This window comes from Centroberyx gerrardi, chromosome 12 (assembly GCF_048128805.1).
Source record: "Centroberyx gerrardi isolate f3 chromosome 12, fCenGer3.hap1.cur.20231027, whole genome shotgun sequence".
Classification (NCBI taxonomy): domain Eukaryota; kingdom Metazoa; phylum Chordata; class Actinopteri; order Beryciformes; family Berycidae; genus Centroberyx; species Centroberyx gerrardi.
In genome coordinates, this window is record NC_136008.1 from 17,621,196 (window position 1) to 17,639,669 (window position 18,474).

The following is an 18,474-nucleotide window of genomic DNA, read 5'->3' on the forward strand; positions in this document are numbered from 1 at the left end:
GAGAGATGGATTGCCTCAGCTGCAAGATGAGGGGCATCTGTTCTTGACTGTTCTCTCAAAATGTGCAAAAAGATGTTCTGTTTCTGTCCAAGTCTCTGGATCACGAGTGGAAACTCGTCCATTAGCTGTAATATGTATGGGAACGCTTCTTGTTGCTTGCTAATGTTTGTTCAAATTCAGACTTGTCTCCTTGCTAGTGGCTGCCAGTTTGAGGTCATTCAATCACCTAACTATGATTTAAAATAGCAGTGCCACTTTACCCTTCAGCTCTTCAGTCTGGGTTTACTGTCAACTGAATGTTTGGTTGTGAAAACAGGGGCCAGCCTAATTGCTAGAGGAGTGAAAACACTGAGTCAGCTGAACACTGATGTACAGGGTGAATATAAACTGGCAGTGCCAGTCATCTCTGCTTATTCATGAAGGACATATTTTCTGTCATTTAATGTGTCTTCACAAGCATCCTCCATGATGTCTTAGATGGAAAAAAGTGAAATAAATGACAGAAATATAATGCTGAGGTCTTATAGAATTTCACCTCCTTGGAAGTTTACTATATTCTTGACTATTTATAGCCTTTTTTCTGTCGTCATTTCTCTCTCACCCGACTACCTTTCTCAGTAAAAGTCTCTTACAATGGCATTGGATACTTCCTCCAATTAAAACAGCAGGTGCACTGAGACTGTGAAAGTATAGTCTCAGCGGAACATTCACATTATCGGATTCACATTACGTTATCAGTGAGGTTGACTGACATTACTATTACCAGTCTACATATATCTGTAATACGATCAGTTCACATGGGTGCATATGCACATGGTCTAACAGGCATGCACGCTCTCTAAGAATGTATGTACGTTTGTATCCATTGCTATAGGTGCAGGCACACATATACAAGGTCTTAGAGGGTTTTTTTTATATGTAGCTAAACTGTATACCACACTCTTGTGTCTGTGATAAATATTTATGTTTTTGATTGTTATCTTTGAAGAATGGCATCTTGCAAACCCATTGCATGACACCAAAAACAAGATAAAATCAATTAATGAATCAATAATTTATATAGATAGTAGGCCAGAAGCCTAGATCTGTAGACTCAGAACTCTGTGGTAGAAAGCTGTGTGACTTCAGTCTGCAGGTCATCCTGGACTGTTCTGCAGCCAGGCTCTCCAGCAAACTGATCCATGCCTAGTCATACAGGCTTCCTCGCTGTCTCTGCAGGGGCGCAAACAGACACGGGCTCCCGCATCGTAGTGCGGGCTCTGGTGAAGCTGTTCTGCTCCATGCGGGAGCGATAAGGCAGGCAGAAATCCCTGAAGCACCTCTTGAAGTTCTCATCCAAGAAGGCGTACAGAACGGGGTTGAGGCTGCTGTTGGTGTAGCCCAGGGCAATGCAGAGATGCCAGCTGGCCACGACCAGAGGGTTCTTCTGGTCGATCTCCACCATGGTCTTGACGATGATGAAGATGTGGATGGGGGTCCAGCAGACGATGAAGGCCGCCACAACCACCAGGACCATGCGGGTGATCCGCCGGAGGTTCCTGTCCTTCTCCTTGGAGCCGGACAGCAGGCGGACGCTCTTCAGCCGCAGGATCATCAGGCCGTAGCAGATGGTGATGACCAGCACGGGCACCACAAAGGCAAAGATGAACACACAGATCTTTGTCACCGTGTCCCAGTACCACTCCGGTTTGGGAAAACTCAGCTTGCAGACAGTGTTGCCTGAGGAGTTAAAACAATTAGAAGTTTAATAGAGGGCCATGTGGAGCAACTAATCCAAGTTAATAACCCAGCTCAAATGTACCCTCGCTTTAAGGGCGGAATTACTCCCCGAGATCAACAGAAGCACTTGCCACTAAAGGTGCTAAAAAGCCTAGGTGGAGTACTTAAGTTTTTATACAATGAGGGCAATTTCCAGGATTTTCGCTGCCACAAGAAAAATCCCTCACCTTTCTCTGTCACCCCTGTAACCGCCATGATCATTATAGGGACTCCGATGGCAGAGGAGAGGATCCAGATGCAGACGTTGATGAGCTTGGCTTTGGCAGGCGTGCGGAAGTCCAGGGCCCTCACCGGGTGGCAAACGGCGATGTAGCGGTCCACACTCATCATGGTGAGAGTGAAGATGCTGGTGAACATGTTGTAGTAGTCGATGGCGATGACCACTTTACACAACAGCTCCCCAAAGGGCCACGTGTTCATCAGATACTTGGCGCTCTGGAAGGGAAGCGTGCTGGTGGCCAGGGCGTCCGCAAGAGCCAGATTGAAGATGTAGATGTTGGTGGCGGTCTTCATCTTGGTGTACCTGATTGGGAAAAAAGGCACTGAGCTCTTTTAAAGCTGCAATAAGCAAAATTTTCTGACCACTAGAGGGTGACAGAAACCGCAACACATTTGTAAATAAAACTCAGCGATGACAGATGCCTACTATGGACAAATCTAGCAAAGCACCTGCATAAAGGCTACCAGCTAAGCTAAACGTACCTACGGAGAAGTCTCACCGGTTACCAGTATCACTTTGCCAGATCTTTCTCCTGCTGAAGGTTACATGTCCCACAATGACAAGAGGTATGTAGCAAGTTTACTAGTTTAACAAGTTTACTCGCTCGCTTCACCGCCATTACGAGAATTTGTTTCCGGAATGGAAGGGGGTGAAGGCCGCTTTTAAACAGCGAGGGAGGAGACAAGCTAGTTTAAGAAAAATGAAAAGCTACTGAATGGCCTGGGAGGAGCTTCGTTCCGGAGCGGAATTTGACAACAAGCTTTAGAAAAGAGGCGAAAACAGCAACACAGCTGGACCGTGTGTGGATATTGGTTTATATCATTATGTCTCAATGAAATCTCCACATAGCACACAGTTTCCGGATTGGTTATAAGGTCTGATATAAGGCCTTATTGCAGGTTTAATCAGTTTTAGACTCACAATTGCCATAAAGCGTTGTTAGTTTGTGAAGGTGGAATTTTTGAAGGTCGACCAGCTATTGCATCAAGCTGAAGCATCATGTGGTTGAATCAAGACTGCCATTATAATGCTGCAAGGTTAGAAAGCAATTTATTATTTCATCTAATCCATTTCCTCTCTCAACCCACTGATCTCCTGTTTGCCCTAGAAATATATTGAACTAGTAAAAGAGTTTATTGGATTCATAATGTTTTTATGGCACTAAATGCATTTGAGAGCTTTCTGTGCGCTGCCTTGTAGTCGGCCTGGCTCTACTCTGAATCACCCCTAATTACATATCATTATACGCAGGGTGACAGTGAGAGGAACGCCTAGAGTAAACAGACCTTGTTCTAAGCAGTTTTGTTTCTCTATCCTATTTTGTTTCCTTATGACGTTATTAAAAAAACTGGTTCAAAGTGACTCTAAGCCTCCATTAAACTGCTCGTCCAAGTTTTGAGTAGATTACAGCTCGAAAATCCTCTGAAAATCCTCTTTGTATTCTTATTGATAACATAGTCATTGTTTTGCTCAGTGATGGTCTTTTCCTGTCCGAGTGCCAGCTGAACAGTTGGCTGGCTGTTTAAAAGATGGATTCCACCACATGCGTCGACAATATGACAATGGTTGTTCAAATTTAATTAAATTGCGTTTCTGAAAGCTTTTGCTGCCAGAATTCACAAAGCAATAGGCTCTACTTGGATGAGGGAAGACAAAAGGACGTTACCTTTTATCTTAATCCCCCTATATGAATAGATATATTCAGTAAGAGCCTATGCACTGATCTCACTAAGAATGTAATTGTTTTGTAATTACCAGGGAGAGCGTACGTAGAATGTCTTTTATATTCAATACTGACTATTCTGAAATGGAAAACCCAATAAAAATGGTGTCAAAAGAAACTCTTCTTATTCCTTTTAGCTCCAACATACCCAGACATTCGGTCTATAGAGGCTACATCTTTCACATATTCCCCCAGGAATTGCAGTCCTAATGTTTAGTGAGAATCCAATAATCACATCATTGCTTTTGGATTTTTAGCTACCTCTGCAAAAGTTTAGCAAAAAATCTGGTGCTAAGACATGAATTAAGACACTGCAGTCATTACCATTGACCTGGAGGTGAGGGATCAATATGGTTCTTATTTTCCATGCAAATGAATCCTCTGAGCTTGGAATATCATTCTTGTAGTGAATATATGCTGCAATGAAGTAATTTAATTTCAACACCAAGCTGGAAATTCATTCAGCCCCCCCTCACCCCCACCCCCAAACCTCTCTCACCCCCCTCACCCCTCCCTTCTTGTGTAGGAGTTGAGTAGGTGTGCTTGAGAGTGGCTCTCAATAGTCTGACACGCTGACAGAGACTGTGAGCAATTACAAAACATATAAAAATGATTTTCCTATATGAAGTATGGCAGTGGTAAATGCATTTTTACTAAATATTCCCTGAGATTAATCACTACAGTAGTCCTATAATATTCCTATAGGAATTTAAAGTGTGGCTGGTGAGTTTGTAATCGTCAACATTGTCCTTTATGGTCATTTATAAAATGCTCTCCCACAGTATCACTATTATATTCTTATAATATTCCTATAGGAGCTTGCTTTTAAATTTGTACATCCTTTTAAAATTATTATAGGATTACTATAGTTATTTTTCGGATGGGTTTTTACTGATCAGCATAGCCAAAGACCACTTGGGAATATCAACTGTCAAAATCGAAATAACCTCTTCAATTTGTTTTGTATTTCTTTTCTTTTCTTTTCTTTTTGTTTTTGTTTTTACTAATAGCCCAAATTTGTTTTTGTTTTTTATTCTATTGGTGGTACTTTCTTACCTGACCACCCCGTACATTACTAGGACGTTTCCCAGCAGTCCCACCACGCAGATGAGCGAGTAGAGAGCCGTGATGCCAATGATGATGATGAGACTTGTAGTGTCCCTTGTTGTAACCCTGTTGGTCTCGTTGCTTTTGGAAGGCACAAGCATGAGATCTTCGGAGAATGTCACATTGAAAGGGATTACTGAAACCGAGTAGAGGTCGGAAAAATCAGCAGCGGCAGCGGCAGAAAGAGTGGGGAACTCCATTTCTTATTTCAGGTGAGATTTCAACGCGCGGAGCTTTGCGAAAACCAAGCTTCTCCTCCTCAAATTTCCAGCAGGTGCACAGGAGCGCACGAAAACTGGATGGTAAATTACTGAAGCTCCCAGAGGAGGCTGGAGAGCATCTCTCTCTCTCTCTCTCTCTCTCTCTCTCTCTCTCTCTCTCTCTCTCTCTCTCTCTCTCTCTCTCTCCCTCCCTCCCTCCCTTTGGCAAAGCGCACTGGTGCACAAAGCAAGCTCAATTCCTACCCTGCCTAAAGCAATACCATTTGTCAAAATGCTTTAATAAGATCTAGGACATAATAATGTGCTTCACCACATAATTTTGGTATGCCTCATCACCTGTTATGCAATATAACAGATTACAACCGACGAGTATATCCACATCATTCTACAAAGCATGTGCTTCACAATAGTTTGTAACAGTAATCAATTTTGGGCAAACTTTTCCTTTAGTGATTCAAGCTCATGGCTTGTGTAAAGGATATAAAAGCAGAGACACATTATTCCATTAGGGTATTAAGCCTCCAGACCAATTTATTGCCTGGGATTTTCTCCCTCTTCAGCTTTAAGAACCAATCATGCATAATCTGCCTCACCATCCGCCCCCGAAGCTGCTTCCCACCTGGTATAAGCAGCTCATCACACCTGGACTCAAGTCTGTTACAACCACATGTTTGTCACAATCTTGGCCAGGTTACAAAGTCAACAGCTGAACATCGCTCCTTGTTGTAGCTTTACAGCTCAATTAGAGATTTTTTATTGAGACATTCTTGTTATTGCTACCTTCAACCATGGGGTACCTCTCCCACTCTCCATGGCCTGCGGCCCGTGGCGGTGGCGCTCCATTAGTGGACTGTTCTCACCAGGCAGGCGCCTCAATGAAATTACCTTACTAAACCACAGCAGTGATGCAATTACCTGCCAGTAGCAGAGGTCTGATGAAATATTTAAGACGGTTTTCATAGCCTATAGCAGTCACATGCATGGATTTGAAGTGATTCCTGCAAACTGTTCCTTTGCCCTGTATTTTCCCTGCCTGAGCAATTGTGCTGGTATTAGTTAGATGCATGTGCAAGCACACACACACACACACACCACACACACACATGCAGACACGTTCATTCAAGGACACTGTATTTATGTTGGTCAATATTTAATCCTGTTGCTGCACACGTTTAGTCAGATTAACCTTATTTTCATCCCTCTGGAAAATCCATCATCCCTGGATCCAACAGACCAAACTTCATAAAGTCGGTTTAGAGATACTACCAAGTATCTGAATGGTCTTTTTTTGAGCATAAAATTTTGTTGAGGGAATTGTTGATGCATCTTTCCAACCTGGATGTGCTGCTTGACCTGTTCAGATGAAGCTGTGTCATGTAAATTCCAATTATACAAATGGTTGGCTTTCTAATGCCAATCAGGTAGTGTGTCTTCTTACAATTTTCATCAAAGCCCTCATCCATCTAGCTGTCTTTTGTCAGCGGACCATTACTGAGCATTTCAAAAAACATGAAGAAAATGCAACTGTGTGTGATTGTGTGTGTCGGCTGAAATGTGTGTGTGCATGCGTGTATCTTTTTGAGAAGTTTTCTCAGGGGTAATTGCCTGTTTGAATACATACAGAGTAAAATCCTCCTCTGGCGTTGCCGGTAGTGTTCATAACTGAAACAGTCTTTAAGCACTTTGCAAAGTGACCTTTACAAAATCACGCTTTTAGCAACTATCATCAGCACAGCAAAAAAAAACAGGGACGATCAGAAGAATAGACCAGCTTGTCGAACAAAAGCTCTAATGCCTCCCTCTTTATTGTTCCATCTAAAGATAGATTACGCATGTCTTCCTAAGATGAAGAGCAGTAATTAAAATCATCTGGCTCATTTTGGAAGTTCAGAGAACTCATTTCTCTTTCATTAATGGAGGATGTTTATGTTCTAGCTTTCTATTTAACCACAGGTGAGCATAATGCCCGAGATGTGCTTTATCTATGATGCAGGTTCCTTCAAGAGAGATGTTTTATTTCGTTTTTTGTTAAAAGATTCAATACTGAAACATACTGTTGCCATTTTCCATGTGGGATTTAAGGACAAGTATATTGGAGCAAGCTTGAATAAAATAAAATAAACTAAAATGAATATAATGCCAAGCTTTGGGCTGTATCAGTTTGAAATGAGTGTACTTTTAGCACCATCAAAGTGTTCCTTCAGTTTTTCTCGGTGTACTAGAGAGAGAAAGAGAGAGAGAGAAACAAGTAGGAGGAGAGCGACTAGCAGCAAACTAAAATTAAGAAAAGATAAAGTGTAAAGCGTGGTTAGGAATCTATTACAAGCTACATGCTTTTCTGTTGGAGGAAGTTAGAGAGCGTGAGATATGTTTTCCAAAGTCTAGGATCTGATGTAACAGCCCTCATGCTATTTAAGGGTAAGTGCCTTTGCAGAATCAGAGCTTTGGTGGATGTTAAAGGAAGGAGGGGAGAGTTCATAGGTCATCGGGGCTAGCAAGTGGGCAACTCCCATCACTGATTTAGGCCAGCGACACCTCCAGAAGGCTCAGCAGTAAATTCTGCTTTCAACACTGATCCGACACTTGGGATAAACCCCTTGTCCACAACATCAATCTAAACAACAACAGTTCAATGGGACAGCTGACCTCGCCGAGTTCAGAAACTGAATTGTAACTGTAACACTAAGGTGAATTTCTGCTACACCAGGAGCGGAGAGCAGCGTATGACACCCAGCTGTGTCATCATATGATATATAGGGTTACATAATGGGTTAGAGTACTTTCTATCCCTATAATGAAGAGGACTAAAAATAATATAATGTATTAGAGCAGGGACAGCAGAAGGATGATGGGCCATTTATTTTCTTATACACAATTCTGAAATGATCTAGAATTCTTTCCATAAAATGTTCAAGAAATTGAGAGAGACAGAGAGGGAGAGAGAGAGAGAGGGAGAGAGAGAGAGAGAGAGAGGGAGAGAGAGAGAGAGAGAGAGAGGGAGAGAGAGAGAGGGAGAGAGAGAGAGAGAGAAAGAAAGAGAGGGAGAGAGAGAAATAATATGGCTGGGCATAGCTGAAATGAACAAAATGCTGTTGTTGTGCTTATGTTTTCTCCACTCCCCTCTGGGAGAATCACTCATGATTAGTCTGTACAGGCAGTGTGATTACTCTCATCACTCATCGGCCCAATGGAAACCTTGGGAAGCATTACACTGCCTCCCCAAACCTATCACATTCATAGCAGGGAACACGGAGTGCAGACAATTTCCAGTGGGCTTGCTGTTTGTTTTTGCATAAGGACGGGGTGTTGATGCGCGTTGGTGTCACTTCATATAGTCTTAAATGGAGATCACACAAGACACGTCGATTGTGGTGCTAACTAAAGCTGACGGTCACTGATTAAATCTTAATGAATCGTGTGCCTTCATACTTTGAAATATCAGTTCCTATCGATTAACTTGTGATAGGTGGAAATCCTTATTGATTTGAAGCTCTATCGCCAGTCAAAGTAATATAGGGAATTGTTTGCATACAAAACAGTCTCTTATGGATTTAATATAAGCTAGAATAGAAATGTGGCACTCATTCTATTCTATTCTATTCTATTCCATTCTATTCTATTCCATTCTATTCTATTCTATTCTATTCTATTCTGTATTACACATTATATATTTTGATCAGGTTGGATCAGCTTTGTTGTGCATGAGGCCAGTTTTGTTATGAGCTGCTGCGTTTCATAACTTATTTGAAAGGTCAGAGAAACATACATACATACTACATACATACATACAGTACATGCTATATTGACATTTCATTTCTCTGTGACTTGGCTTCACCGCACCCTGCCAGTGCCTCTCCATGCAGACAGAACTGGAAGGGAGAGGAACCTGAACAGAATACATTTGCGGAGGCTTTGGTAATATTTTGGGTTACCTGTGCGCTCTACAGCTGTCAGGGCTGAGGCATGAAGAAGAGCGGAGCCCCTGCTGGCTGTCACAGTGCATCCATGTCTGACAATGGCTGACCACACCACACATACCAGTCTACCCTGCTCAAGCCTCTGGCTATTCAACTCATGTTAGCCTCTGAATGGCGGATGGGAGAGCACTGTTGCTATTTTCTATAAAAACGCAAAAATTGGAGTGAACTCTCTGTGATGTGGTCACATGTAAAGATGCCGTCACACGTCACCGACTTGATAGAGATCGAAAGCTGTGTGCGGGTGATCTCTCATTCATATTGATGCTCTTCTGCAGGAGACTGAATTTACACACACTAAGGTCAAGGAAGGCTTTACTGTGACACAAAACCATGGAATCAAATCTGACACTGCATGAATAGTGTTACTGAAGTGGTTCATTGTATGTGCAGTCATCTCCATGGGACTGAATAACTGCACTATACAATTCATATTCTGCGTCAATATAAAAGGCGCGTCTCTATGTATACATATTACCTCTAAATATTCTTTTGACTTATTCTGAACGAGCAGCAAAAATAAATCAGAAAAAGTCAAGTCATTACAGGGAAAGACTGGAGCAGGAGAGAACGCAGGCTGCATTTTCTACTCAGCATTTATGCATTGTGCAGCGAGTAACCGGATTAATTTTGGACTATGTGATAAATTCAAAATTTAGTTAAGCATAATAAGGCGTCTCTAGGTGGCAAATAAAATGAGAGGGGGAGGCATTCACAATAGAGCACAACCATTACCTGCAGGCTGTGAGGGTGAGGAGGAGGGGGGGGGGGGGACAAACAACAACCCAGTCGAGCTTTTAAACATCATCTTATTGGCTCATTTATGGCTCACAATTGGAAAATGCTATTTCCCATACATGAACAATGATCATTTTCATATGTGTTACTAATCCGCACATCGGACTCCCTGCTGTAGTATGATGCAGGAATATGCTGTGGCCTGCAAATCTACTGTATCTCACACCCATGCTCTGCATCTTTAAAACACACACACACACACACACACACCAAAACACAACTTCTGAAGCCTCTTTATATCCCTGTTTATCTTGTGACTTGAGCCATATATGTCACTACAAAGAGACTCCAGTATTTTTGAAATGATGTTTATATCATGTCAGAGTGGTGTTTTCAACATGCGTATTAATAATGGATACACTGCTGGTGATGGCGGTGATGAATCACAGTCACACAGAGAGATTACGTCTCCAGATTTGCATAATTCCTCAGATTCCAACTGAGGATAAAGAAGTTGCTGATATTTCTGTATACATCCTAGTTTTTTAATGTGCTTGTGTTTTTAGTTTGTTTTGCCTTTGCATAATGGTTTGGTTTTTCTTAATTGGATAGGGAAAGGATTGGGTAGAGTGTAAAATTTTATATGGGCGACCACCAAAATTAGGTACTTATGCTTTTATGCGTCTGTAAACTACTGAGTTGTCAGCACAACAGGGCAATCACTTAGAGAAAATTGGAATATTGTTATTTGTGTACCGTTACACAGTGTCCTCAGAGAGGTTAAGGCCATGCTCAGTGTTTTGTGTTTGTGGTCTGTGCTTTATAACACAGGTCTGGAACTTGACTGATACCAGACTGACTTTCAAATGTAAGCACCTACTGAAGTAAATCGTATAGAATTAATTCATAAATGGTTGACTGGTTTATAAGATTGTAATTAGTCACACTAATATATTATCATTTCAAACAATGTTTATATTGGCACGGCTTCTGATTGCAAAGTTACTCATGCTTGCCAAATCCATTTAGTGTTTTTTTTTTTTTATTATAACATCATTAGAAAGGTAATAAATCAAGCTTAATGTAAACTGTTAACACTTCTCCCTGATTACAGTGCTAATAATTTTAAATGAAAGACCTCCCTAGGCACAGTAGCTGTGATTGACAGATATTTACATTCATTAGTTATTCTGCTAAATGAACATCCCACTGTCTCCCTCTCACAATGTTATTTCCATCTGTTTTTTTTTTTTCACAGTGGTATTCACCAATACACTCAGTTTCAACTGACAATTAGTTATGCAACAGCGATTTGTCTGGGTCTAGGACATGATTAGTTTTCTGATTTCCGTATGGTGGAGGCAGTCAGTGCAGTTTAGACATGACAGAGGCACAGACAGCAGGCTCTAATTGAAAATGTGTGTAACTGTAACTGAAAATTCAACGACAGACAAACCATTAAATATGGAGTATTGTATCTCAGAGTGCCATTAGCAGTAAGGTTGAGGTCGGGCTAATGCGGAGGAACTGTACGGTGTTCAATGTTGCTCGGTTCATGATACGTCAAGGGGCAATGATGCCATATAATGATGACTGGATCTGGGCAACAAAACAACCCAGAGAGGAAATCAAAGCCCGGTTTCCCTGCTCTCCGGTAACAAATGTTGTTATCTGCAACTCCAGGAGAGGAGGAGAGACAGCACACAGCCTTGAGAATGGGACAACTGATGACTGCAAGGTTTTTTTTGCTGCAAATTCTCAGGCAGCTGTTTTGAAAGAGGACTGTTGAGTCACTGCTGTCATCCGCCGATGAGAGAGCCTCTGTCCTTGACCTATGTAAAGCCAATTCACGTGTCGCCATGTGGTCTCTTTGTTACTGTCAAGGATTGCAGCTGTGAATCATAACAGTGGTGTGAAAAAAAGAATTGTGTGAATTGTTTTGGGGGGTTTCCATAGAGAGGTAGAGAAAGCAGAGTGGAAATAATATTCATTTTCATTTTACTTTTTATGTAGATATAAATTATGCTTGAAAAGAAAAAGTGAACTGAAAATGTGAATATGTTGTGTGAAATGAAAAACAACGCTCAAGACTTTTTGAACCGGACACATTTTTAGTTGAAGCTGTCAAATTTATCAGACTCAAATTGGTTAGAGGTAAATTAAGTGTTTTACATTATGAAGGCTATCAACAGAAAACAAAATTAGTCAGTTATTATCATGAATTTAGAAAACATAGGGTCACTGTGTTTTGCGTATTGCTCCTTTAATTTCTTCTGTTTTTTCTTCAGTCCTCTTTATACTTTTTTACCCGCATCACAGCTTTTTATCGCACATCTGCTCTTGAAGACGCAAACTTCCACACAAAGTTTATTCAGTCCCATCCCGCTCCCTTCCAGGCTGATGTTGGACTGACGCAGCAACACTCTTTGTTATTGTTATTGCCATTGCACAGCCTTATCCAGGGTCACTGGGTGTCTGTACTAATTCATGGTGACGGTGCAGATTGAGGTAGGTGTCAGAAAGGTGTGAAATGAGACAGAAAAGAGTACAATGTACCGAAGAGGAGCAGCCTTGGCCACTGATTCACGAACACACTCGTGCACACACAGAAACACACTCACAAAAAAATGCACACACGCGCGTTCATACCTAAACAGACCAAATAAATAAGCTTACGTAACTCTGCAGAGAGGCACAGACCGGCAGCTAATTATACACATGATCGTCGGAGTGCCAGATGATCATCAACACTCCCTTGGGCTTGCAAAAGAGAAACCTGCTAAAAGAGCGTAAATGGACTTGGCTTTGTTCTCCCCAGAATCCCCAGATGCCAGTGCTTTTAACATGAAGTCAAACCTGGAGGGGTTTGTATCTTGACGGGTTGCCCTTATGCACTGTAAGGCTGCCTGAGCTGAGAGGCACCTGGAATATAATAAGCCACAGTGCAGCAGCTGCCTTGAAAACCAATCCATTCCAAGTCGTATAGGAGTCTGGTAGGATACAAGTTGAGGTCAAGGTCTAGAGTCTTGCAGCCTGCCATTATTAGTGTGTTGTGTATTGGTATGTATTAATGGCTAGAGGCTATGGAGTGTCCACAGCCCACAGATTGCCTTGACCCACATCCGCTGGAGGAGCAACTGAATGGAGAGAAGAGTGAAATATGGAGATGAATGGAGGCAGAGAAGGAAAAAAACTGACCGACCGACCAACCGACTGACTGACTGATTGAATGACAGACTGTCTGTCTGACAGACTGAATGACTTGCTAGAAGAGAAAAGGCAAACAGGAGGTAGGAGAATAGAGGAGGGTAGAGAGGGATGAGGAGATAAAAACAGCAATGACAGCTTGAGTTTGAGAGCAGAGGCTTAGCAGAAGATTGAGTGGAAAGTTCATTAGATACACAGGCTGGAAAAAGATAGTGGAAGGTGTTGGGGAGTTGTGATAGAGGAAATCAGTGATCAGAGTGACAAAAAAAATCCAACAAGAATCTAAGTTGGTAAAAGGTGGTTGTCAAGGAAACAGCTGCCTCATCTCCATTTGAATTCTCTCTGAAAGAGCAGAGGAGGATTTTTATAATTCTGCCTTCTGCCATCCTCTGGGGAGATTTGTCTTCGCTGTCACACCTGAAGTATAATGGACCATATTGAGATGTTCACATCAGCATTCAACTGGCAATGTAAAGACACTGATGAATATGAAGCAATAGACAAGTGCAGTTTAGCTGAAACACACCAGGAAGGTTTCTCAGCAAACCGTGTTGCTTGGGATACACAATAACAATGTATCACCCTATCGCCAGTTAGGGCACTTTGCTCTTGAATGCATACCTACCAAAGTAACAACGGGGAGCGAGGCTATTTTTGGGCGGTGGCGCTAGCCTGTTGGTTAGAGAAGATAACCTGTGACCGGAGAGCTCCTGTTTTGTATTCCAGCTCGGATAAGTGAATGGGACACGCTCTTCCTTCCCTCAGCAACTACCATTGAGCTGTTGTTGAGCCAGGCACTTAACCCATAATTGCTTCAGTGGAGCCAAATGGCCAATAGCAGAAGACACTGGCATTACTGGGCAGCGCTCAGATAAGACCATCTGCAGCTGAGTAAGTGAGAAGTAGATTTGTCCCTAAAAATGATTAGCAAATCCTTCACAGTTAAATAACATAACATAATAAGATAACATTAACTACCCTAAATTAATCTCTTTGTCTGATTTGACTGTCAAAAATTCTGATTCAGCCGGAGTAACCGGTGCAATCCTCTTTAATCTTATTAATGGTAAGTGGTATACTGCCTAATATAGCAGTAAATGATCAACATTGAATGGTGGCTGTATAATTTCCCTGTGTGGTTAAATTAGCCCTGATCTGGCTTTCACACCTCTGTGCCAAATGAGGTTACAAATCAAAACATTCTAGCTTTAAATAAAACATAATGCACTAGATAGTGAATCTGATAAAGTGCATCATTCATTAGTCCTGTACAGGTGTGGTAGAGCTTAGATTTCTTTGATGTCTTGAACAAATTTAAATAAAATCAACCTTAAGGAAATTGACTTAAACAAGATTAAATGAAATCAGGAGATGACATTTTTTTTAAGAATGCGGTGTGCCACTACCATAAAATGGTAGTACTGTATGATAGTGTGGTACAAGCAGCTCCTATACTGTATGTGTGAAGACTTTCCTCAGGTGTGAAGAGGGTCAGAGGAGGACAAAGCTCGGGGATTGGAGAAGGAGCTCAGTGTCTCATTGAGTCTCCTCTCTCTCTCTCTTAAGACGGGCTGAAACCAAGCTAATGAGCATGGGGGCTGAAAGGAGGCAGCGACCAAAACCAGTCAGGAGGGAGCTTGAAGGTGAGGGACGCCAAGAAGGCAGTGGAGTAGAAAAGCGAAGAAATAGAGAGTGAGGGAGAAGGAGATAGGGAGAGAGGGGGGTTTGAAAGCTTTGGATAGTACAAACAAAATCTATTTGTTGATTTCTCATTGAGAGTAAATGCCATTCGGGCCTGAATCTGTCCATGTAGAGAGCTTCACTCGTTCCCTTTTCATATTTGTTGCTTGATGACAGCATTTGAGTTGACAGCAATTGTGAAGGCTGCTATACTGACATTTAGATCTGTCTAAAGGCCTTGGCGCCATTCAGGCCTAACAATGTCTCTGTATTAAGGCAGACCAGGCAATAACCTGAAAAACTTAGGCACAGACCTATTAAAGGGTCTATTGTCCAGCTCAATGCACATCCACTGACACCAGTAACCAGCACACTATTCAGTTCTCCAATGAGTCCGCCAAGAGAGTGATTTTCCACCCAGAGCCCTGCTGGATTTTATTCTTGCCCCCTAATCAGTTTACACCTGGGACGCCAGGTGAATGCGAGCAATAGCTGATAGGATGGAAAACCAGCATTTCTCTGGATTGAAAACCACTGCATTAAGATAAGTAATATCTACCTTTCCCACACTGTAGCACATGTCTGGCAGCATTCCCATCCTGTCTCCCTCTTAAGTGCTCAGCGGTGATAAAGCATTAGCCTACTTCAATAATTCAACCACTGATTAAGATCACTTGGAACTGAGAAGAATGGATCTGGTTCAACAATCATCAGTCTCTCAGCTGGAGTGGCTGTAGGATTGTCCCCGATGACAGAAGTGGGCTTCAGGCCTGGGGGGGTTAAATCTAATGAATACCTAATAGGGGAAGGAACTCCCCGGACTGTGGCGACATATTACTGTTTGACTCTGGAGAGAAAAATTGATTATTTACTTATCCAAAACTCTGCAGCTAGACTTTTAACAAAAACAAGGAAGCGAGAGCATATCACTCCGGTTTTAGTTACATTGCACTGGCTCCCAGTGTCCTTTAGAATTGATTTTAAAGTTCTCTTACTTGTATACAAAGCTCTTAATGGCTTAGGACCGGCCTACATTACAGAATCCCTGCTGTTCTACATTGTTAGAAGTACAAAACCCCACTCAAAAGAAGATTGAGGATGCAGCCTTTTTTATATGCTCCTAAACTGTGGAACACCCTGCCAAAGAATATTAGAGAGGCGGGCTCTGTAAGCATTTTCAAACGACTGCTAAAATCCTATCTTTTCAGCTTAGCTTTTAAATAGCCTTCATTTTAACTGTTTCTGTTCAGGATCCCAACAGAGCTGACACGGGCATGTACGAATTTTCATTGGTAATGCTTACTTGCACGAGTGAACACTATATGTGGGGGGGACAGAGCTTTACCCTGTATGATTCTCATCCATCTGTGGATGGTGAGGTTTTTGACCAAGAGGAGAATCTATGATTCTCGTCTGCCTTAGGCAGTGAGACCTGACGTAAATATCAGATCAAGAGTAGAATCAGGAAGGACAGGGGAAAAGAAAATTAAAGAAAAACATATGGGTTCACTCACAATGTGCATCTAAAAGTGGGAGTATTTGTTGTGTTCTTTTATCTTTCTATTTTACTTTGATTTGATTCTTTTAATGCAATGCATTTTGCTTGTTCTTTTATATGAATTTTATCTTTTTATCTGTCTTTTATCTGCCTTTTATTGATGTAAAGCATTTTGAGCTGCATGTTGTGTATGAAAGGTGCTATACAAATAAAGGTTATCATTATTATTATTGTTATTATTATTTGATGACACTAAATCCAAGATGGACAGTATTTCCCAGGGCCCTAAACATGAGATGATAAGATAAGATGAACCTTTGATGATGTGGAGGGGGGATTGGGTTTTCGCAGCAGCAAATAGTAATAGGCTACATCAAAGAAAAATAGCACATAAATGGCAAATGGGGGTTATGTAAACATACGCAGACGGCAATTTCAACACTAGAACATGTTAAGTAGAATGTATGAAAAATATGGCAAAAAGTCGCAGCATTATGAGAAAATAACAGCAGTAGAACTTTCTGAGACAAAAATGAATGCATGAATATGTATGACATGAAAATATACCAAGAATATGAAATACATGTAGTATGAACAAAGTGAAACAATTATAAAAACATCAATAATGTATGTGCAGTGTATAATAAATGAAAAGGATATGAGAATATGAGGAATAGCAGCATATATACAAGATATATAAACATGTACAGGTCCTCCATGGCAGCAATGCAGTTTAAGAAATTGTTGCAATTAAGGACTACAAGAGCAAACATTAAAACCGGGCAGATGAGCAGCTAATTGCAATCTGGGCTTCCTGTTTTCCGTTAAACACAAATGTTGGAGGCCAAGCGCTCAATGTGAGAAGGCGGTCTGCGAACCAAAGCCCTCATTAGATCCTTGTGGAGAGACAGGGTGTCATTAGTGAATAAATGAAAATGAAATCTCACTGATGTCACTGCAGCGAGATTAGTCACCCAGGGAACCACAAGCAAGGATGTAGACTGTGTAGCTGCTTCCACTCGCCCTGGCTTTAGTCTCCCTGCTAGTCCTATCCCGCAATTATAGCAGAGGAACAGTGTTTCGCTGCTGCCACACGGCTGTAATCTACCCCCAAACAGATCACAGCTCTGTCAGGTCAGAGACAGCCCAGAGACACCGCCTGACCACAGGGACCGGGCTGTAAACAAGGCTGCACCTCCGCTGCTGTTGTGCCAAGAGGAGCGCTCCTTCACTTTGAGATAGTGGCAGCATCAACCTTAGAGCTTGTATCATTAGAAAGCACATTACAGAGAGGGTTTGACTTCCCCTTGTGTTCAATGGGCTGTGAAAAGGCTCTGCAGGGAGGGGGTGTAGTGGGACCTCCCAAGATCTCTGATAAATCTTTAATGCATCTGACTAGTGAGGTTGAGATGAATTAGCAGGAGAAAAGAAAAATTGGATTGAAGTTCCCAGGTTATTCTGACATTATTCTGCCAACATCCCCTAAACTAAACAGTGTATTTACAGGCATATTTTGTGATGATGACAGCGTATCCCACGGCTGTAGAGTCAACCATGGCAGCGTTACAACTTCAGAGACTGTTGCAAGTCAGTTCTTCAAGAGCAAGATGAAAGGAGGGAGATAGGAAAAGGAGAGGATAATTGTCTGAAGTCCCTGTGTTTCATTGAACACATGGGTTTCATGGCAGCAGTAGAGATAGTAGAAAGCAGTGGCAAGATGACAGAGAATGTTAATAAAAAAAATTCCTGAGACACAAATGCATTACTAAATAGCATGACGCTTTTATATACTTTTAAACAACAGCTGCATCAGGTGACGTTTTGTTGACTTTGCATCCTTCCTCATGCTCCAGTTAAGACAGGAAGCTGCTGTTTCAGTTTGTCACCCTCAGCTCAGCCACTGGAATCATGACAAGGCTCATTGAATAATTTCCAACAAAAGAGGAGAGGGGAGCAACATTTCCATGAGAACGGCTTCGGCCTCATTGCACATGATAATGGGGATAATAAGGACTCTGTGAAATGGACATGACATTTTGGACATCATTCAAGTATCTGCATAATACCATATAGTAGCTGTTTTTATTTGTTTATCTAATTTATGTGTCTAATCAAACAGCTGCACCTGGAAAAGATGACTTCACTTTGACAGGCTGACAAAGGCTGACTTATACTCGGATATCAATACTCTGTTAAATTGGCTCTTTTGTTCATATTCTGCTGTCTAATCGATCATAATGATAAAGGTATACAGAAGCCCTTTATATAAGCTGGCAGACTATTTTTGTCCAAGTTATCACACTTCTAGGGAGTAAAATATTATT

The 18,474-nt window shown here is 41.6% G+C and overlaps 1 protein-coding gene across 1 annotated transcript; it reads right to left on the reverse strand.

Annotated features, from left to right (window-relative positions):
• Nucleotides 1-1,189: 1,189 nt before the first annotated feature.
• oprd1b (opioid receptor, delta 1b) lies at nt 1,190-5,029 on the reverse strand. The gene is made up of 3 exons (XM_071901615.1): nt 4,779-5,029; nt 1,947-2,302; nt 1,190-1,719 (listed from the first exon to the last, which is right to left on the reverse strand). The coding sequence occupies exons 1-3, from the start codon at nt 5,027-5,029 to the stop codon at nt 1,190-1,192; spliced, it is 1,137 nt and encodes a 378-aa protein (XP_071757716.1).
• Nucleotides 5,030-18,474: the final 13,445 nt, after the last annotated feature.

Bases quoted from the DNA above. Each gene is read 5' to 3' on its own strand.
- oprd1b (XM_071901615.1), bottom strand. From the start codon at position 5,029: ATGGAGTTCCCCACTCTTTCTGCCGCTGCCGCTGCTGATTTTTCCGAC. The intron at 2,303-4,778 runs GTAAGAAAGTAC...TTTCCCAATCAG, and splicing joins GTAATGTACGGGGTGGTCAG to GTACACCAAGATGAAGACCG. The intron at 1,720-1,946 runs GTGAGGGATTTT...TTAACTCCTCAG, and splicing joins TACAGGGGTGACAGAGAAAG to GCAACACTGTCTGCAAGCTG.